We start from the raw sequence: 20,544 nt of genomic DNA, 5'->3' as shown, positions 1-20,544 counted from the left end.
TGATCAAGACTGTGCCAGGAGCACAAGATAGCATTCGATATGATTTTAATTTATTTCTCTTATTTGTCAAAAAAAAAGCAAGATACTTTACAGTCATGCTCATGAAACACCATCTACAGGGGTTCAAAAATTTAATTAAACAGATGCAAGAAAGACAATCCTATTAAGGACTATTAAATACTAATATAACAGATTTCTGCCTTTGGAGCCCTTGAATCAAAAGTCATTGGCAACTAAAGCAGTATATCAGGAAAATATCACCGTATGGTTTTAGACATACACTGTCCTCCAGATGCCTGCAATTTGCCTGTGTCAGAGACAAGATACTGGGGTAGCTGGTCTAGCCAAGTATATGTGTGATTTTAAGAGTCAGATAAGCTGTCCTCCTATTGAAAGATACAGAGAAGATCAAGCCCTAGCAAACTCCAAACCTGGTCTCCAGGGTAAATACAATGTCTATCCTTCATGTTCAGGCACTGCCCTGCGTTATAAACTGGACTACTAAAAGAAAAAAAAAAAGAAAAAAAATCAGTGACAGCTATGACAGCTAACAGAAAAAATCGTTATTCAAGGGTGTTTAGAAATCTTCAAAGGCAGGAAAAAAGGTCTGCTAAGCTCAACTCTCCTCACCTGCCTGGTTTCTAAGGCTTTGAAAATCGCTTCTGATACCACATCATTTTGCATTTGAGAATCTTTCTCCTGGTACCTGTGCAAAGAGCTTGTTTGTGCATGGTGTTGGGTGCTAGTGTCACAGAGTCAGTGGTTCAAAATCTGACTTGTCCATAAAAAGGCCTTTCAAGCCATTCCACTTCGCTTAGTTTTCTTATGGTATAGCTTAGAGACCAATACTTGTGTTCACTGGGCAATTTACAGCATGATGTATAGCATGAGATTTTATCTGTTCTCTAAAAGTATCTTATAAAAATGTTGTCAGGATGAGTCCTGAGAACACCAACCATGTCAAGAGCTGATTCACTTGTGCTCCCTGTCAGAAGGGGGGAAGAAGGAGAGTTTGAGTAACTGCATGAGTGAAACCCTGGCACATAGGCAGGAAGACTCACCACTACAGAACTGTTAATTGGACAGGGCTACAGGCCCAAGATGACATGCAACAGCACAATCACTTTGTATGTATATAAAATTCATTACTATGAAGACAATACAACTACTAATGTATATAAATACTTGCAAGACCAGTGCCAAATAAACACCCTTAAGAGAATATCTTACATTGTTTCTACTGGATTTAAGATTTCAAAGGATATGTGAATGGACCACTCAATTCAAATGCATGTGATATGCTCACAGTATGCAAAGACTAATCCATTTCTCTGTAGAAGACCTTTGATAGAGTCTTTTAGCTTTAAAAATATTCATCTAGAGGTTAAATCTCTCCTATAGTTGTAATTATCTCATAAGAAGATAGTTATATACAACTGACAGACTTTCAAATATCCCACCGTTAGAAATTAACCTAAGAATTAATGAAATAAAGGTGTTTTCTTACCCCCTGTAGAAGTTGCTCAAATTGTAAGTGAATCTTGATTCAGAAATACCTATGACTCTCATTTGTGCTTTCTTTCTTCATTCACAGCTGGTGCAAATAAATTTTTGAATAGTTGCTTATTTTTCAATCACAAAGACATCAATAGTCACCAAAAAAACCAGCTGGCATTTCACATTTGACTGAATTATTCAAAATTTACAGTCTGTTGAATAGTATCAGGAATGCTCCAGTACAGGAAACAGATAGATGTAACACAGGTAACCCAGGCAACTAGCCAATACAGCCCAGTGTTGGAGGCCAGACATCAAGCAATACCAGCTATTTGACAGCTATTCATGTGGGAACGTTATTGAGTAGAAATGCAGGGAGATTTTTGAACAACAAATAAATCTCATGATGAGCTTGTGAATAGATCAAAAGTAGAAAAGAAGTAAAATTCAATAGCTAAGTCTCATTATAGATGATTCACCTACCTCCAACAAAGGCAGTGACCCTATTCACAGCCAACAGCATTTCTAAATAAGAAAACAAAGTTTAATTTTTCAGAGTTACCTTCTGGAAGCATTTTGTTTAGTCTGCCACTTTGAAATGTATTTAGACTCACTCAAATGGGGTTTCCTTTGGGGATTTCAAAGTGAACATATTTAACAATAGTCTCCTTTTTCCCCTCATCTGACTGCTTTGCATTCAAACCTTTCACTAAGGGTGAATGCTTGGAACAATCTCTTTATAAACAGCAGAGTAGATGTGGTGCTGCTCATTGGAGCACTCAGGGCTAGATGCACACCAGCCTTCACACTTCTGTTGACAGCTATAGCACACAGTACCACTGCATTCAAACTCCTGTAACGCAGAGGCTTGACATACTCAGAGAAAGCATGACCTACAGTGAGCACAGTGGGGCTTAACCCCATGTGAATACTTTGAAATTAGGTTTCTTTTTCAAGAGTTTCTGGTTAAAAACTCATAATGGTAACCAAAATAATATTATCATCATTGAGTCTGTACAGAAGCAGAAAATGTACCTCAAACGACACAATGCTACAGCGGTATCAGTAAGGAGGTAACTCTATACCTCAAACACTAGGGAGCCCAGCCAAGACAAGACAATATATATGGCAGCTGCCTATCTTTCAGGTACAATATGACTTTTGGAATAAGGTCTGGAGGACACCTCTACTAACAACTTTGTGTCTCTTGAGAGAGTATGTCCTGTTGTTCATTCCTACCTGGAGGAGGCCCTCTTGCACGGTGAGAATGGAGGATGAAGTACTTCTGGGATTTTTATGCTATTCCAAAAGAAGTTAGTTCCCACATAGTTAAAGTGACTGGATATCCTACTCCATGCTTGAATTACTCAAAAATAATCTGAATTTAGGTTTGCTCTGCATAAAGATTATGTCTGTCCAGCCCTCTCATTTTATCTCAGTTGAAAACCTTGGAGACCTTTGGAGGTGCAGAATCAGAAACCTCAACACTTAATGCAGAAAGTCTTTCTGTGCAAAAGGTTGGTGTGTCCTGGCAAGGCAGCAATTCCCTTCTACCAAAGGCAGTTGTCACAGAGATGGTGCAAAAAATTAATGCCACAAAAAGCACACATGCCTCAACTGTCTCAACATACCAGAGAAAGAACTCCTAGTATTTTCAATATAATTAATTAACAGTGCTGAAGCTTATATGCAGCTAAGGAAATGAAACCGTTGAAACTGTAAACTGCTGCTTAGAATATTTGCTAAACGTAAGGCACTGAAGCCCTAATGCTTTGCCCTTCCTATTTCCACTTCCCTATCATTTGACTCTTATCTTGAACAACTTCTAAACCTGGAGGTTTATTAATTTCATGTGGAGTTAGTAAAAAAAAATTATGTACAATAACAAGGCATTCCCCTTCCACTTTATTTTACAGCATATAACATGAACTCACATTCAGCTCTCCCTATGGTAGCTGAAGTATTTGCTCATTTCTTTTTCAAGCCATTGCTTCAAATTTCAGCCATCTAGAGATTTCTCACAGGTAACGTAAGAGGTCTTTCAACATGTTAGCTGTGACCCCAGAGATGTGGTCCTCTGAAAGTCAAACTAAAAAGAAAAAAAAAGCTGAGTAAACATGTCACTTCTGTCCCACCACACTCTTCAGTCCATGTTGCCTCATACCACATGCTTAGTTCATTATAATCCTTCACAATTCACAGGCTGCAAAAGGAGGGACTGTCTTTATGGCTTTGCAATTCCTGTTTTCCAGGTCTTTGTTCTGTTACTCTTTGTGTTACTTTGCATTAACACAATTTATCAAAGCAAAACCAGTCCCAATTTTACATGCTACAGGGCCAAGGGCTCCTTCAGCAAAGAGATGGGGATTTGAACACTGACAGGCTGGCAAGAACAAAATTTGAAACAAATACACATACAAGAGATCATTGATCTTGTCCACTGCCTGACAACATCCTCATTTCATGAGTCATTGACCCTAGGACTGTTGCCCCAAATTGTGAATTGCATTGCTTAGAAGAATACACAGAGAACAGACAAGAACAACTTCAGACCCATTTCTTCAGAAAGAATCTCTACAGAAGTCTAGCTCAGTCCTCAGGACTCATTTACCACAGCTACCTGTAGACCTCAGCACCAATCCAAAATCATTTGTCCTTTTCTAAAAGACCAGCTTCCACTCCCCAGCCAAGTATGCTAAGAAAAAGTCACAGAAGAGAAGGCATTAAGTTGCAGCACTCCATGAAATAGGAGGAAAACCTCTTCCATCTGGGAAGGCAGAGTTCATTCTTTTGAACATGCTGCAGTGCTCTAAGGAAACAACCTAAGGGGAAGAACTGTCACAGGATTCTCTTCCACTTATCCTGGGAAAAGCTTTTGACAGACTGGTAAAGTAAGTCCACAGATTAACAACAAGCAAAGGTGCAGCAACTAATCACAGTACAGGTAAGCCTCACTTTATAAGCCGAGAGTTTACTGAATCACTGCCCTGTGCCAATCCACTGTCAGAATTAATTACTGCAGGCTGCAAGGCCTCTTTAATAACTACACTTGGCCAGCCCAGAAACAGACCCCCAGTGTCCTACCCAACAGGCATTCCCCGGGGGAAGGCACCAGGCTCATGTGGTGCTTCTCAAGATGCCACTCCCTGGAGCAGGTTGTGTCCCTCCTAATTGCCAGGCCAGTTACTGCATATGACAATTGCACTGCAGGGAGTGATACAGAAGAGCCACTGAGCCTCCCGTGGCATTTTAGCAGAGGAGGGGTATGAGATTCTCGTGTTCATGATCAGCTGATGAAGTCCTAATGTATCTACTAATGAGAGGAAGTTATATCTTCAGAAAGGAGAGCAGCCTCCTGAGCCTGAAAAGATCTCAGAACTTTTCCAAGTCCTGAAATTGTGGGGGCAGAACACATTGAAGAGACAAGGACAACTGGCCAGCAAAGTTTTAAAATTCTTATTTCAAGGAAAAAAACGCACTATTGCTTTGCAGTCATATCAATTTCAAATTTATTTCTAAAGAGCAAAAAAGGTTAAGACTTCATTCCAAAATTACCACCACCCACACTAATTTCTAAACATTTTAAAAATAAAATGAAGTTCTTAAATCAGTTTTCAGTAAATAGATGCAATAGGTAAGACTTGCTTTCAAAAATCACAGTTTCTAACAGCAACACTGCATTTAAACTCAATGTTCTTTTAATCACATAACTGCAAAGGGACTCCCAAAAGCTTTTGTCACTCTTAATGCATTTGCTTAACCTGTCTTGCAAAAAAGAAGCAAAAAAAGATAGGAGGCATAAGCACAAAAGTATAAGTTCTATTCATGTCAAGCTGACAGACAGATCAAAGAAGAAAAGTAGCTCAGGGAATTTTAAATATCTTTTAATTTTGCTACTAAAAATATATCCAAATTGAAGATGTTTTTCACAGCCCCAAACAAAATCTTCTTCAAGTGTAGAGTATCTCCTTGCAGCACCCTGATTTTCAGTAGTGAGAGCATGTAAAATGCATCTATCATAACCACAGAGCAGTCAACTGAGTCACCATTGAGTTACTTGCCAGAAGTGTGTAAACACAAGGTGAACCACATTAACATGTATTCAGCAAGGTGGAAAAAAAGTATTACTGTACCTGTGAGCTGAGAGATCACAGATCTTCACTGTACTCAAGCCCGAGGAATTTACATAGGTTGTGCTCTAGGAGTGACTTACCCCATGCAAAGATCACTCTGAAATGGTCACTAGTGATCAGGATCCCACTGATATACTGCAATTCTCTGCTTGTATGGATCCTAAAGTCATTCCAGAGGTATAGCATGGGCCTGTCTATAAGCTAATATGTTTATTTAAAGCTGAAAAACTAATCCTAAAAAGGGGTTTACATTCTTGAAATATAAAATGTCTTGTTAAACTATTGTCTTAGCCACTTCTATGTAGTGAAACAGTATAATTATTACACTTAGAGCCTACTGATTCAACGGAGGGAAGAAAAATCTTTGAGAAAAACAGAATAGTATATTTTATGGGGGGAAAAATTATAATCTGTGAGTACCCATTCTTTCCAGCATGTCTTGAAAAAGCTCTGAGCTCAAACTGCTTTATCTAGCACTATTAGTAGATGCAATCTTAATGAACGCCACAGTGATATTCTACACAAAGTTCTCTACAATGTACAGAATATATCAAACTTACAGCTTACAATGGAAACAAGGTTACCCAGTCTAAACTAAAACCTTGTCTGATGCAAAAGCAACCTAACAGGTTAAGGGATTGAAGGAATTGTTCAAAGTGTGCCTGAAAGGGTGCCATCACGTTGATGTTCTGCTGACCTCACACCAACAACTTCAGCCACAGCCGGAATCAAACCAAAACAACCAAAATTAACAATCACAAGACCTTTCTTTGTAACCCCTTCTTTGGCTTCTACAGTGCTCACATGTTTAGAGTATTTGCCTTAGCAAATTAAAAAATACCTTTATACAGTAACTTCAGAAGGCCTCCCAGCTCTAAGAAGTAGCTAACCGAATTTGTTCCATGCTGTAGCACAGGAGTTTGAACAAAGAAAGTGACACAACTACAAAATTACGTGCCCTCCAGAGTCAATTCCTTCCCCGCAGAAACCCATATTCCTAGATAACAGGTTTCGGCAAGTAAATTATGAATATAATATATAACATATATATATTACATATTATATGTATTCTAATTACATATAATATATAACAATATCATTAAATTACAAACATGCATCAAAAGAAGCGCAACCAGCAGGTCAAAGGGGATGATTCTCCTCCTCTACTCTGCTCTCATGAGACCTCGCCTGGAGTAATACATGCAGTTCTGGTGTCCTCAACATAAGAAGAACATGCAACTGTTGGACTAAGAGGAGAGGAGAGCCACAAAGTTGGTAAGAGGACTGGAGCACCTTCCCTACAAAGACAGGCTGAGAAAGTTGGGGCTGGAGAAGAAAAGGTTGTGTGGAGAACTCACAGCAACCTTCCAGGATCTGAAGGGAGTCTACAGGGAAGCTGGAGAGTGATTCTGTTAGGAATTGTAGTGACAGGACAAAGAGCAATGAGTATAAATTGAAAGAGGGAAAATTTAGATTGGATATTAGGAAGAAACTTTTTACTGTGAGGGTGGTGAGACACTGGAACAGGTTGCCCAGGGAGGTAGTGAATGCCCCAACCCTGGCAGTGTTCAAAGCCAGGCTGGATGAGGCCTTGAGCAACCTGTTCTGGTGGGAGGTGTCCCTGCCCATGGCAGAGGGGCTTGGAACTAGATGATCTTTAAGGTCCATTCCAACCCCTTAACTTTCCATGATTCTATGATTAATTTTACAGCAACAAATTCTACTTTCATTTGCATGTGTACAATTCTATTGGCTTTTAGGAAATGGTACACATGGAAACTAGGTTAGTATTTAGCCTAAGGACTTAAACTCATTGAAAGTAATGGCAAATTGCCCCTTGGCCTTCTGTAGCATCAGCATTGGACTATAAATATATAATTAAGCTATACTTACAAAATCATTATGGTAGATCAGCCAAAAACATCTCAGTTAAAAATTTATGGGACCATATTTCATCCAGAACTTTGATGCCATTTGATAGAAAGATGTCGACAGGCACAAGAACCACTTCCAAAGCTGCAGCATTAAGTAATTAAGCCCTAGGCATAGTTAATTCTTTATGGGCATCAGCCATATTTTGTCTTACTTCCATACTTTTATCCATGCACACAAAGAAAATATCCAGGAACATGCTGGGTGAGAGAATTAGACTGAACACACGAGGTATGTCCAGTCCTTGAATTAGTATTTAAACAAGTCGTGTTAGCATGGTAAGCTAGGATTTTTTCAGCTCTGTACAGATATGTATTTTAAGACTATTTCCATAAGAGAGTATTTGAGTTATGCATAGTAGCTACATGTATGAATGTCCCTTCCAGAAGCAAAATTATTTATTGAATCAATATTTCAGACAATAAAAAGATAAGTGTATGGTTTGAGGACTTTAGTGATGCCACATCTGGAGTACTATGTCCAGTTCTGGACTCCTTGGTACAAGAGAGACATGGAGCTCCTGGGTCCAGCAAAGGGCTACGAAGATAGTTAAGGGACTGGAGCAACAATTTTACAGGATAGGCTGAAGATGGGCCTCTTCAGCCTTGAGAAGAAACTACTGAAAGGAGACTTCATTAGTGAATTGAAGTGTCTGCAGGTCCCAGCCAGCTAACTGGGCAGCTGCATTCAGGGAGGTGCTTCCAAGAGAACCCTGCCTGCAGTCACCAAAGCTATTTTTACAAGGCACTCCTCAGTTGCTCTGGCTCCATGGAAAGCAGAGGTAAAGCCAACTCCTCCACCTGCGCACCCACAGCACAGACATTCCCTCAGTCCTAAGTAAGACCTAGATATGGCTGAAATGAGCTGCCACATACTGAACTCCTTCACTTCCCCATATATTTCTGTGCTGCTGCTGGAGAATGTCCATGTCTTGTACAAATGACTCAAATGATTAGCACTCTATGTTACAGAGTCTTACAGATTTAAGTTTGTAAACAAACATAAAAAGCAGGGAGCATTATAAAATTTAATTTCTTACTTTGCTTCGACATCTATATATTCCTCTAAGAATACTTCTTAATATAGTATGGAACATACTATGGTAGACAAATATAGGTTTAGCTGCATGAGACCCCCACAGTTCTGGACTGCATGTGAATGTATTTTACAAGGGAGTTGCACATGTATGTGCTACAACCAAAGGAAAATAAGTGCAGCACTGTCGGTATGACCAATACCTACACAAGTAGGTGTAGGTATCATAACCCAGGATTATCTCTTTTCTTCCACATACTGGTGAAAGCACAGGGGCAGTCAGGAACAGCGGTAGCAATATATTCCAAACCTTTCCTCTATAGCTTTTCCCCCCCCCCCATCTTCTTTAATTCAGTTTTTATTCCTGCAACATATGATGTGCTTTATTTGTAATTGTTACTCAAAGTGTTTGTCCTATTGCTGCTCACTGGAAGCTGGTCCTTTCTTTTGTCCCAGTTACGTAAGTTCTACAAAAGACACTTCATGCTTTTTTGCTAACACATTATCTACTGTAGGTCAAAAGAGAAAACAAATATGCAAAAAACCCTATCAAAATTCATAGACTCTTTTCACCTACTCCTCAACCTATCACAAGTGTATCCAACACCGAAGCGGCAGACACTTGCCACTTGCATGCACTCCTAAATTCCATATTTTTTCATAAGCTATTTTTGAAACTCACTCTCATTATTGCTGTAGCAGAGCGAACATTCAGAGTGCAAGCTACTGAACTAATGGCAAAGATTACTATTGCAGAATCTGCAATTTCTTACCAAAAATTAAGTTGCTTCTGAAAATAAACAAACGTAATTAGCAAGCCAGTGCTGTGTGAAATTTGCACCATTCTCTTGTTAACCTATATGTCAAAATGTATTACTTGTGTGCATGCAGACTTGCATTTGCAGTTCAGTAACCTCACAGATTATGATCTAACCACTTTTAGAAACAAAATGCTACGAGAAATAAAAGCAAATCCAGTGTCTAGCTGCAATTTGTTATTTTAATAGAGCCTTTTTCTTTAGCATTTCTAACTGCTTAGGGCTTGATCTTCATAAATCACATCCTGTCTAAAAGGAGCTATATTATTTCTATGGCAAAATTTCTAATTTCTTCCCTGCTCCCAATCAAGTCAAATTAGTTGTCTCTTGCATCTAGCTTCCTCATTACAGGGCTGGGCCCAAACATACAAACTTACAAGCACATCATAGACCAACACTATTTCTAGTTATTTGTTAGCACAAAATTTTGTCTTTTAAGGCAACCTGAGATCCTTTGAAGAAGCAGACCAGAAGACCTGACGAATTGGGCAGTCTTATAGCCACAGGTGAACTCTCCCCCACCTTCTTAGCTTTGAGTGACACAGTACAAAGCACAAGATGTTTCTTTTCCAGATTAATACATCCTGTGTTGACCTATCTTTTGTATTTTCTGCTGATCAGAAACTGCAGGGACTCATATTCTTGAACAGCAATGCAAGATGGATCCGCTGAATTCTACTTCCCTCCTGCACAGAGCCTGTTTCTTCCGTCCCAAAGCAGCAAACCATACCAGCTCTACACCACCAGATCCACTGCCATAGAAAGGCACCCAATTCTACAGCAAGCACATCCAAAACTGGCTTAACTCCACAGTGCTACTCTTAACCAAAACTCAAATTATGGTTCAAGCTGCTCATTTACCCTGCTCCCCAGTCTGTTAACTGAGATAGCCTCTCTCTTTTCCAGTTCTAGCTGGAAAGGGTTCAGGGAAGGAATAACATGAGGACTAACTAAACAAAATATTGGTTTTCAATCCAGAAACAGAGAGATCTAAGTGAAAATATGAGTTCTGTAAAGGCATGATGGCAGTCAGAAAGTCTGCAGGAATTTGATCGTTCTCTCTTCAAATACAAAAAAATCTAGTAGGAATCAGGTTGAAAACAACAAAAGGAGATAGGTCACCAGACACTGAATAGTTGAGCCATAGAGCTCATTGTCAAAATTACTGCAGGTACTAAAAATTCATGCATCTTCAAACATAAACAGCTGTCTCTGGACAGAAATCCTTTCAGGATAACTAAATGCACAGATATCACATTTGACTCAAGAGTTCTTCAAGTTTCTGAATGTTCAGAAGCTTGGAAAGCATTGGAAAATAATTGGATATGCTCAGCCTGTTCTTACATCTCCCCCCTAAATAGCTATATGACTTGGGCAAAAGGCACCAGCCATGGCCCTGACCATCACAGTAGTTCTTACAGATCCAAACCTGGAAACAGATTCTCTAAGCCCACAACAAAGGCCTTATCAAACTGTCACAATTCCTGCAGTAAACATTGAGCATTTGCTCCCATTCCAGCAACAGAATTCTTCGCATTAACCTTGTAGTAACTTCTCTGGAGTGCTAGCTTATTTTTATGTAATACAGAGCCACTTGGTTTTGAGCTACAAAGCTAGTTAGGTATCTCTGCTGAGATTTTTTTCTTATATCACAAATCTCTGACTTGATGATTCTGAAAATGCACTGTTGGGAAACACTGCAGTATTCTAAAATACTGAAGATTTATCCCTCGAATATACAAATTTTTTCCCCTTTAGTCCTGTTCTGTGTTATTTTTTTTTCTGCCCACCTATTTGATTATGCATACTGTAGGAAGGACTTAGCATCAGTGCTTCAGCTACTTTATCAAAAGTATTGCTGAAAGAAAGAGACTCTTTAAAATGGACACCACTACTTTTTATTAATTCCTCTAGAATGTTTTGCAAGAGCAAAACCACAATTATGGAACGCTTTTTGTACAGTAGCCAGTGTGCTCAGCAACACCTGATTTCCTTTGAATCAAAGGAAAGTAATCCATCAGTAAGTTATCCTTCTCTCCTTATTCAAACACCTGTGTGACTTTGTAACAGTTAAGAAAGCCACGGATTTCATCAGCTTTCTCTTCTGCTTCTTTTATAAGTTTCAGGTTCTGTGCTTGGGCAATTTCCAAATACATCTGCATATGAGTGGTTTTGCCTGGTCAAAGTCAGGAACAGAAACACAGCCCAGGCCATCTACTAATGAACAATATGGATCATAGTATTTTGAGTCTCATGCTGTGTAACAGGAGAAAGTCTGGCTGTAGTCATCCATTGTACCTGATTTCAGCTTTATAGTCCTAGCTTTTACCCTGGGAATTGATTGATCTTCCCTGACACACATTCCAAATCAGAGTAATATCAGATGTCTCTTGTAAGTCCATCAAAATTTACTCAAGTAGTTTTAAAATCATATTCACTCCCAGATCTTCATGCTGCAGCTCCTTTATTCATTAACTACAGGTGTAGCTGGACACAACTCCTTTGCAAGACACTCCATTGTGTCACCACTGGACTTAAGGTACTCACTGCATGTGCAGCTGTACACCTGGCATCAGTCACACATACATGGCATGAAATTGAGATTCAGAAAAAAGACCATGCAGAGATTTCAATGTGCAACTTCAATATGCTCAGTGACTGCCACAGGTCTTGGCTGTAATACCATGTTTCAGTTGGCCAATACATAATTATTTTTATATGGCAGAATAGCTTCAGCAGGGCAGTTGATCACAGACTTTCAATAGTGTTCCCTGTCTATCATTCTGCAGCTATAAATGAGAAACACACAAGCAGAGTTGATTTTTCAGATTTACAGTGGGAATGTTCAAAATCTCAATTATTTTCAGTTTTCTTCTCAGCTCCATTTTCTCATCCATGAAGGAAGACAGTAATCCAGTCCACAAGCTGTACTTATGGCCTAGCACTACTAAATAGCCCTTCTGGGAAATCTAATCTGCCATTTGTGAAGATGAGAGACTGCAACAGCCTGCTCTGTCTAGTGAGACCATGAATGCTGTATCTACCATTAAGTTACCAAATGCTACTCTTTATCTGCAACACTTGCATTTCTTCCATTTTCGTTACCTCCTCAAACATAATTCATTCAAATTCAGAAGCAATTATTGTGGTTTTAAGCATAATAGATAGCAAGAACAAGAGAAAGGTCTTGACTTCTACTGTTCCATGCTGTTAAAATACCAGAACAAATATAATCAAGAAAGATGAAAAGGTGACAGTTTTACAGTTCTAGAGGACTGAAAGTTTAAATGTAACTTCCAGTGAGAAATGATTGGGGAAAAAATTAGGTCCTAATGACCAAACTAATTAGGCCCTAATGACCAAATTCTTGGGTGGAAAGATTTAGTGATAAACTCCATACAAAAACACTCTGCTAGCCTCTTTTCTGAATCATCACCAGTTAAGGTGCCCTTCTGGATTTCAGCTACACAAACACATCCTATACACACTGCATCTCAAAAGGGCAACCTGAGCTGTGCTGAAACAACTTAGCAGGAGTCAGGAGTCAATCCTGCCATTAGCAAGAGAGGCAGGTTCCTGCTTATCAACTTGCAGCTTTACAAAGCCAGCTGCTCTCTGGCTCCCAAGTCCACAAATTATAATGCAACACTGAAATGCAAACCAAAATGTATTTTTTGTACAATTTGCCTGTGAAAACCTTACATTATGTGCTGTTAAACATGTTGTAAATGATATATTATATAAATTAGTTGAAACACCCCATGTCAAGTCCTCTCTACAGCTTGTGGTTTGATAGGTAAGCAGAAAAGACAGTCTTTTTTATTTTGTACTATGTGAAAGTAGAAAGACCATACATGCTTGAAAAATTAGGTCAAGAGTGGTTTTAGAAAGTCACACAGAACAGCACAAGACATCAGTGGTGATCATGATGATAATAATTAGCACCCAGACATGCATGACCAATATTGTATTTCCTCAACTAGTAACCACATTATACCACACTGCATGCAAAAGAGTGGATTGTACAAGTGTTTTGCTCTGTTTCAGTAACATATCTCTCAGTTGCGTTTTTTCCATATTTCCTCTTTCTTTCCTAAAAAATCGTAAAGGAAATAAAAAACTCTCAAAAAAACCTCACTACAAAGAGAGTCTTTTGGCTCGTCCAATATTCCACTCTCATGGTGAAGCAGAAGCAATTCCTTTCTCCTGTCCCCCATCTGACTAGCAAGCTCCAAGAGGAAACCATGAAGAGAACTTACATACTTTCTTTTCAGCCCTTGTCCCCTGCAGCCATCCTTCTCCCCCCAGCTGGCCAGCACCAGAGCCCTTGCAATGCTCTCCCATTTAATCCCTGCCCTTCAGCAGGGCTGCACAGCTGTGACTAATTGCAATTTACCGAACACTTCTAGTCTGCCCAGGCACCAGGCTCCAGCTTGCTTTACATCCACTGTAAGCCCTTCAGGGACAAAAGCATCAGACATTTCCTTTGCAGCTCAGGACTGATGGGGCACAAAGAGCAGATCTATCAAAGCTGATACACAGCATCTTTTTGAGAGCAGAATGGAGAAAAAGATTACAAAATCACCTGTAATAATTCTTCCCTTTCTGGTCTGAACTCCTAAGAGGTGTTTTCTTCTCTTCCTAAAGCCATTGTCCTCCCTATAATGGCTTAGCTGTTAATGTCACTATCTTTTGAAACAGGTCATGCTAATGGCAAGCTAGCTTTGGGCATATTGATTCAAGCTCATTAATATGCATTCTCTCTCTCCATTCATTTGTTTCTCTATTTACTTTGAAGTTGCCTTCTTGGAACCTGAACTGCTTTTTCTGTGTCAAGAGTCTTGGCTGGCATTTCTCAGCTTACTGTGTCTCTGGTTTTTATCTAGGATGGAAATGGGACTGAATGTTGCAAAAGTTAGTTAATAGCACCTCAGGTGACATTTGGTGCCCATCTGAATGAATTTCTTAGCCTCCTTACTCTCACCACTGAGAAATATTCTTTCTACTTGCTCTCAAGTTGGCTGTTTACATTGCACATTTAAGGGCAAGTAACATCTCTGTATTTGTCAAGCATTTGCCCCAGGGGACAGCCCCTCATTGTGCTTCTACAAAAAATAACACCACCTGGGTTACTTTAAGTCTCTCTCTAAATGTTTCTTTCACCTGAAAGAGCTATTTCCAGCATAGGAGGAGAAATCAACTTTGACTCAGATATCAAATTTTCAGTATGATAAGGGAAAGCGATTCAGCTGTCTTCTTTTATTTTTGGCTTTGTGATTCAGGAGCAGCTCCTTGTTCAAATGACACAGTCAGTCAAAACTGGGAATTTCTGTGAGGGGGAGGAGTAAAGCATTTATATAATATTCACAGGTCACTTTATATTAATATCTCTCCCCGAAACAGGTCAGTACCAACTTTGTCCTCTGCAATAGGCCCATGTCATCCAAGGTTATCAGGTATCCAAGGGTGTCAGGTTGCTTTCTGACTCTGTCAGTGATTTCTTTTTGTACTGTTGCATTTATTGTTTTGTTTTTCCTATTAAATTGTATTTCTGACTTGGAGTCTCACTGGTTTGCTTTCAAACCAGCACAGCAAGACATTGACCCTGTCTAACTAAGGAGTGAAGCCAGTTTGAGTAACTGAATTTAGTGGCCTCTTCTGGAAGGCTACAGCACTAAAATCAAATAAACGGTACAAACACCTTTTTTGGCAGATAGGACTCTAAGCCTCTGCAAAGCTAGTGCACCAAAATTTTTATAGTTTAATTGAACCTAGTTTGACTCCACCTTCAGCACTGTTATTTTCAACCCTTTCAATCACCACTGCACTTCTTGTGGAGAAAAGCAGTAGTATGATGGATAAGTTCTAAAGGAACCAATTCTTATGCTCGATCTCACAGATTTTTTTCACTAGATAAAATATATAAATATGGGGTGTTTTTTTAATCCACTTTGGATGAAATATTTTGACATATGGTCTTTTGATGAAAAGGGAGGAAAAGAAGATTGAAGCGATTGTTTGAATTTATTTGCAATATTAATTTTACCAAGATCCACAAAAGGAAGCAGAGAGTAAGTTAGCACAATCAGAGAGAGTGGTATAGACCAGGGGTCACTAACCTGTGTCATGATACAAAGGGTTGCATATGAGTTACTGGAATATGGCAATAGAGCAGGGCTGACATGCAGTCAGGAAGTGGGTCCTGACAACTTGACAGGATCCCTCACACAAGGGCCAAGAAGGCTCTACTTGCAGTAGCATTCAACAGCTATAGCACACAACATCTTTCAGTTCACACTATCTACTGGCTTGTGCCTCATTTGATGCAATGTAGAATCCATCTCCCAGCTGCTGCCTGAGGCACTTGATCTCGGGTCTACAACTACTGCTGCACAGCCTTGGCTTAGTAACTACATATTCCCCAATAGGAGCAGTAGCAAGGATGCAGTGTCATCTCAAAATCCATCACACACTGCAATACAACTAATAGCTGCAAAACAGAACAGTGAGGTCAGAAATACCAGTCCTAAGAGTCAAGGTGGCCACCTGTGGAGGAGCTAACCTGAGGAGAGCACACACCAAAATGTTTTCGATTGGGGTTTTTTTCCAAGATTACCTCGCTTACTTGTTTTCAGCACCTTAAAGCAAACAAAAGCCAATTCAGCTAGCCCTGAAAATTGGTGGTTATTGCATGTACAAAATAAAATTGGCTACCTGAAGACTAGTGTGGATCAGCTTTTCTCGTATCAAAAACAATGGAAAAATACATAAAGCTCTGTGATTGTCACATCATAGTCATCTGGAACCTGAAAATACAGCTCGAATAAGAAAATGCACATCACTTCATCAAACAAAGAGGAGGACAGATGAGAGAACATGTCACAAAAAGATTTTGACTCACAGTGGCTAATTTCTGAACATCTTCATCGGATGCTCCCAGTGAAGCAAGTCCTATCTCTTGGGAAAACTGTGCAAACTTGGGATCAGCAAGTAGAGGCACATGTCCCAAGAGTTCATGGCACGTATCCCTAAGGGAATAGAAATGAAAGAGAGTCATTACAGAAATTAATACCATAATAATTCCATAATTAATATTACATAAACCATTTTATATGGGTCTGACCCCTACTTTAAAATTTTTATCAGGAAACATAGTACTTACAATGCAGTAATTCTGCATACACACATAATCATGTGTATGCTTTCTACATGTATGCAGAAATACACACATTTGCTTATGTTAAATAGGTTATATGTCATTTAACCACCTGTTCTGTGATTTCATCATAATTTTCAGACTGAATGGGAGAGCCTGATCTGTCTTCCAGGCTTAGTGCCATGAAGACTGAACTGCCCAAAGGAAAGCCAGATGTCTCACAAGTACAGTTTTCAGCATTTCTCTCCACATGAACCCAGTTTAAAATCCAACACATTAATCTTTCCCCTTCTCCATTCCCCTTTCTGCACCTGGGTACAGCTCCACACCATTTTGCCACCTGCCCCTAGAAATTTGGGGCAATATTTACAGAGGTTTCTGTGTGCTTAATTTCTCAGTCCTGAGATCCTACTGCAATTACTGGGTACTTTTGTTATGCAGTCCACTCTTCACTGAGAGGATTTCAGAAAAAGCAGAGAACCTGAATCATTTCAGAAAGAACAGCTGTTCACATCTGTAAGTGCATTATTAGTCATGACGAAGTGCAGACATAAGTGTACAAAAAACTGATAACAAAAGTGCACATGCATCATCTACAAAAGCTCTCAAACAATTCTGAAAGTTTTGGTGCATTTGTTCACAGAAAATAATGGACTTGGTAGTAAAGTTCACTTTAAAAATCCGATCTGACATTTCCTTTGCTTCTGTCTCTTCAAAGACATTTCTTTTTTTTTTTAATCCTAAACTGTAAACAAATGTTTTAAAGGCAGGGAGAAAACATCAAGTTTTCTGCCTTCTACCCAAAATCATCCAATTTGTCTTTAGAAACTATTTTTGTTTGAAAAGACACAAACCTGACATGTCAGATAAATCTTCAACAGAAAAACAACCTCTATATAATTTAAAAGTCTTCTTACTCAGTATCTTCACCAAGAAGTTTGCATCAACTATGTCTAGGTAGATAGCAGTAGGCAGTAGTTTCTGAATGCATGCAAATGAAGATTAACAGCTTTGGTAGTCCTAGTTTGCCTCATCAAAAGCTTATCAAATATAGTTCCAGTACTGGATGGTCACATACAAGTCTCCCTTCTCAGTTCAAGTGGCCTTGCTGAAAAAGGAGTAGCAACATTTGCTCGTGTTATAGTCACACTTCTTGGTGAGACAGACACTGCTCTGAAGTTGTGTGTTACAAGTTTGAGCCAATTTCATATATGAGTAATTTGTTCAACAAGACCCATAGCTTAGATAGTTCCATTCTCATTGGAGCTCAGACTTGAAAAACTGGTTAGCTCTGCATAGTGTCCATCTCTTTGTTCAGGAGTGGATAACCCTTGAGTGGATAACCATCAAAGGCTAATGACCCTTCTTTAATTCAGTTCCAGACACAATTTTTCCAGACATCTCCTGCAAGACTTAACTCACTAAGAATACAAAGAGCAGCTGGGAAATGGAGTTTGCAGTCTGACAGATACACACTGAAAATTCCCAGTACCAAGCAACTCACTGGAAGAATGTGACTCCTCCAACTATCACCTTCCAACACAAAAATGGGCCACAAAGCCCATTCTCTGCAAGTCCAGCACTCTAACTCCAATTCTTACCTTCACTGGAGAAATCAACACCAAGTGCTGTCCACCTATGCTGCACTGCATCAGTTCAGATATCTTTAGCTTCATATTAGTACTTCAAACAGCCAAAGAAGATACAGTGGAACTGGCTCCAAGTTCCTGGCTTCAGGTAAGCACACTTGTCTGCAGGCAAGCTTCTACAGCAGCATCGCTGCTATTGATACCCAAGCAAGGGTCTAACATCCCTATTTTCCTGTGCTGAAGCCACAACTCCCAGAAGCAAAAAAAACAAGATGTGTTAATCTTAGTTCTGCACAGGGACACAGGGTCTTTGTTACTTCCACCCTTGCAGACAAAATGAGAGCAGACAAGGCCTAACCCCATTAACTTGTCACTCTGTGCTAGTTCAGGCTGAAGTAGAGTCAACTTCACAGTGGCTAGTAAGGGGCTATGTTTGGGATTTGTGCTGAACACAGGGTTGATAATGCAGAGATGTTTTTGCTATTGCTGAGCAGAGTTTACACAGAGCCAAGGTCTTTACTGTATTCCATACTGCCACGCTGGCAAGGAAGTTGGGGATACATGGGAGATTGGGAGGAGACACAGCTGGGACAGGTGACCCAAACTGACCAAAAGGATATTCCAGACCATATGACATCATGCTCAGTATATAAGGTGGGAGGAAGAAGGAGGAAGGGGGGACGTGATGGTGTTTGTCTTCCCAAGGAACTGTTGTGTGTGATGTGCCCTGCTCTCCTGGAGATGGCTGAACATCTCCTGTCTGTGGGAAGCAGTGAATTAATTTCTTGTTTTACTTTGCTTGTGTGTGCAGCTTTTGTTTTCTCTATTAAACTGTCTTTATCTCATCCCATGGGCTTTACTAGCTTTTACCCTTTGGATTCTCTCCCTCATCCCGTTGGTGAGGGAGTGTGTGAGCATCTGCGTGGGGCTTGGCTGCTGGCTGGGGTTAAACCACAACACACTCTCGGCAAGGGGAAGAGAATGAGGAGGAAGAAGATACGTCTTTCATGTCTTTAGCTTGTAGATTCTTCCATTAAAACTATGCAAAGTAGTATTTTGAATGTGCAGTTACAAAGAGCAAAAACATATGAACAAAACAAAACCAAAGAAACCAAACCCACAAAATCTTTCAGCAGAAACATGTATCGGCATTTGGGATTGTCACTGGAGTCTCTTAGACTTCCCTGCCAGTCTGGCCCTTTATAGATAGTCTAAACAATATAATTCTTTGCTTAACTACCAAGGATTGATTCTTTTGTTTTGTTTTATTCAGAAAATAATTAAGTTCCTTTAATGTATTCACACACATTGCTCAGAGAAAATAAGATTTTTGTAATGTACTTTCTACCGCAAAAGATTTTTCTTGGAATAAATTAGTTAGCAAAACAGAGGAGATCTACACAGCTCTTGAATGTAGTAGAAACATAATGAAACTCAGGAAGAAATGTTTTTAAATGCATGTAGTAGTGATACAGATCAAACCAAATGAACTCTCTAATTTGTATCAAGCTCTATAGCTTGGGTGTTAAATCTGATGGAAAGCCCACTGAAGTCAAAGGGAGCCTTTTTTTCCAGGTTTATATCATTGAAATGCAACATTCACCAGCCAGGGACCTGCAGCAAACCTCATTATGGTCATATATATCAACCAGCAGATCTCAGGGCATTGCAGCTACTGCAGAAGATGAAGAGCTGTCCCCACTCAAGTCAATTTAGCTTTGCGACTGAGTTTAAAAAAAAAAGCCAGGATTTCACTCTGCATATCTGGTAACACTCACTAGATGCTCTATGCTATAAAAAAAAATTTAGAAACATTTAAAAGGGATTTTCAAAATATTCCTATGGAGTTCCTCAAAGTCAGTACAATTTAGTTAAATAAGGTGAACAAGCAGATCTGCAAAAAAAGCATAACATCTTTAGAAAATGACAACTTAATTCCTCTGTTAGTCATATTTAGAGGAGTTAAGACCTTAACCAGAATTTTTAAGTTCTGCCCAAATAAGGAATAAAAATCTTCATTCTAACTGAACTATTATTATTACACAGTGACTTTACAGATACCATGACCAGAAAGGCTACAAAAAAAGCAGTTGACATTACTCCTAAGGATCAGCTATGACACACTGCATAATTCTAAATGTAAGCAGCATCCTGAAAACTACAGGGCTCTCAAATGCACAAATCAATGAACCAGAGAATATCAGTAAAAGCACAGACACACTTAATTGCTTCTTGGAAGATGTTCATTCCTTTGATCGTGTTGGAGTTTATATACCTAAATCTACCAGTAGAAGAAAATGTTCTTCTAGTTTGTACAACGTTAATAAGTGTCATAATTCTTTTGCTGAACATTGGTACATGCTGCAATCCGAAACATTGGCTGC

General features: G+C 39.4%; 1 protein-coding gene across 1 annotated transcript in view; it reads right to left on the bottom strand.

Moving 5' to 3' along the window:
- TPH2 (tryptophan hydroxylase 2) overlaps positions 1-20,544 on the bottom strand; it is a 48,770-nt gene that overhangs the window by 12,134 nt on the left and 16,092 nt on the right. The window contains exon 8 of the mRNA XM_009082491.1: positions 16,317-16,443. Coding sequence (XP_009080739.1) covers positions 16,317-16,443 — 127 coding nt within the window. The remainder of the gene's footprint in view (positions 1-16,316; positions 16,444-20,544) is intronic.

The sequence above is a fragment of the Acanthisitta chloris genome, unplaced genomic scaffold (assembly GCF_000695815.1).
Source record: "Acanthisitta chloris isolate BGI_N310 unplaced genomic scaffold, ASM69581v1 scaffold11369, whole genome shotgun sequence".
In the NCBI taxonomy this organism is placed as follows: Eukaryota; Metazoa; Chordata; class Aves; order Passeriformes; family Acanthisittidae; genus Acanthisitta; species Acanthisitta chloris.
The sequence above is the reverse complement of the archived record's forward strand: the minus strand, read 5'-3'. Positions and strand labels throughout refer to the sequence as shown.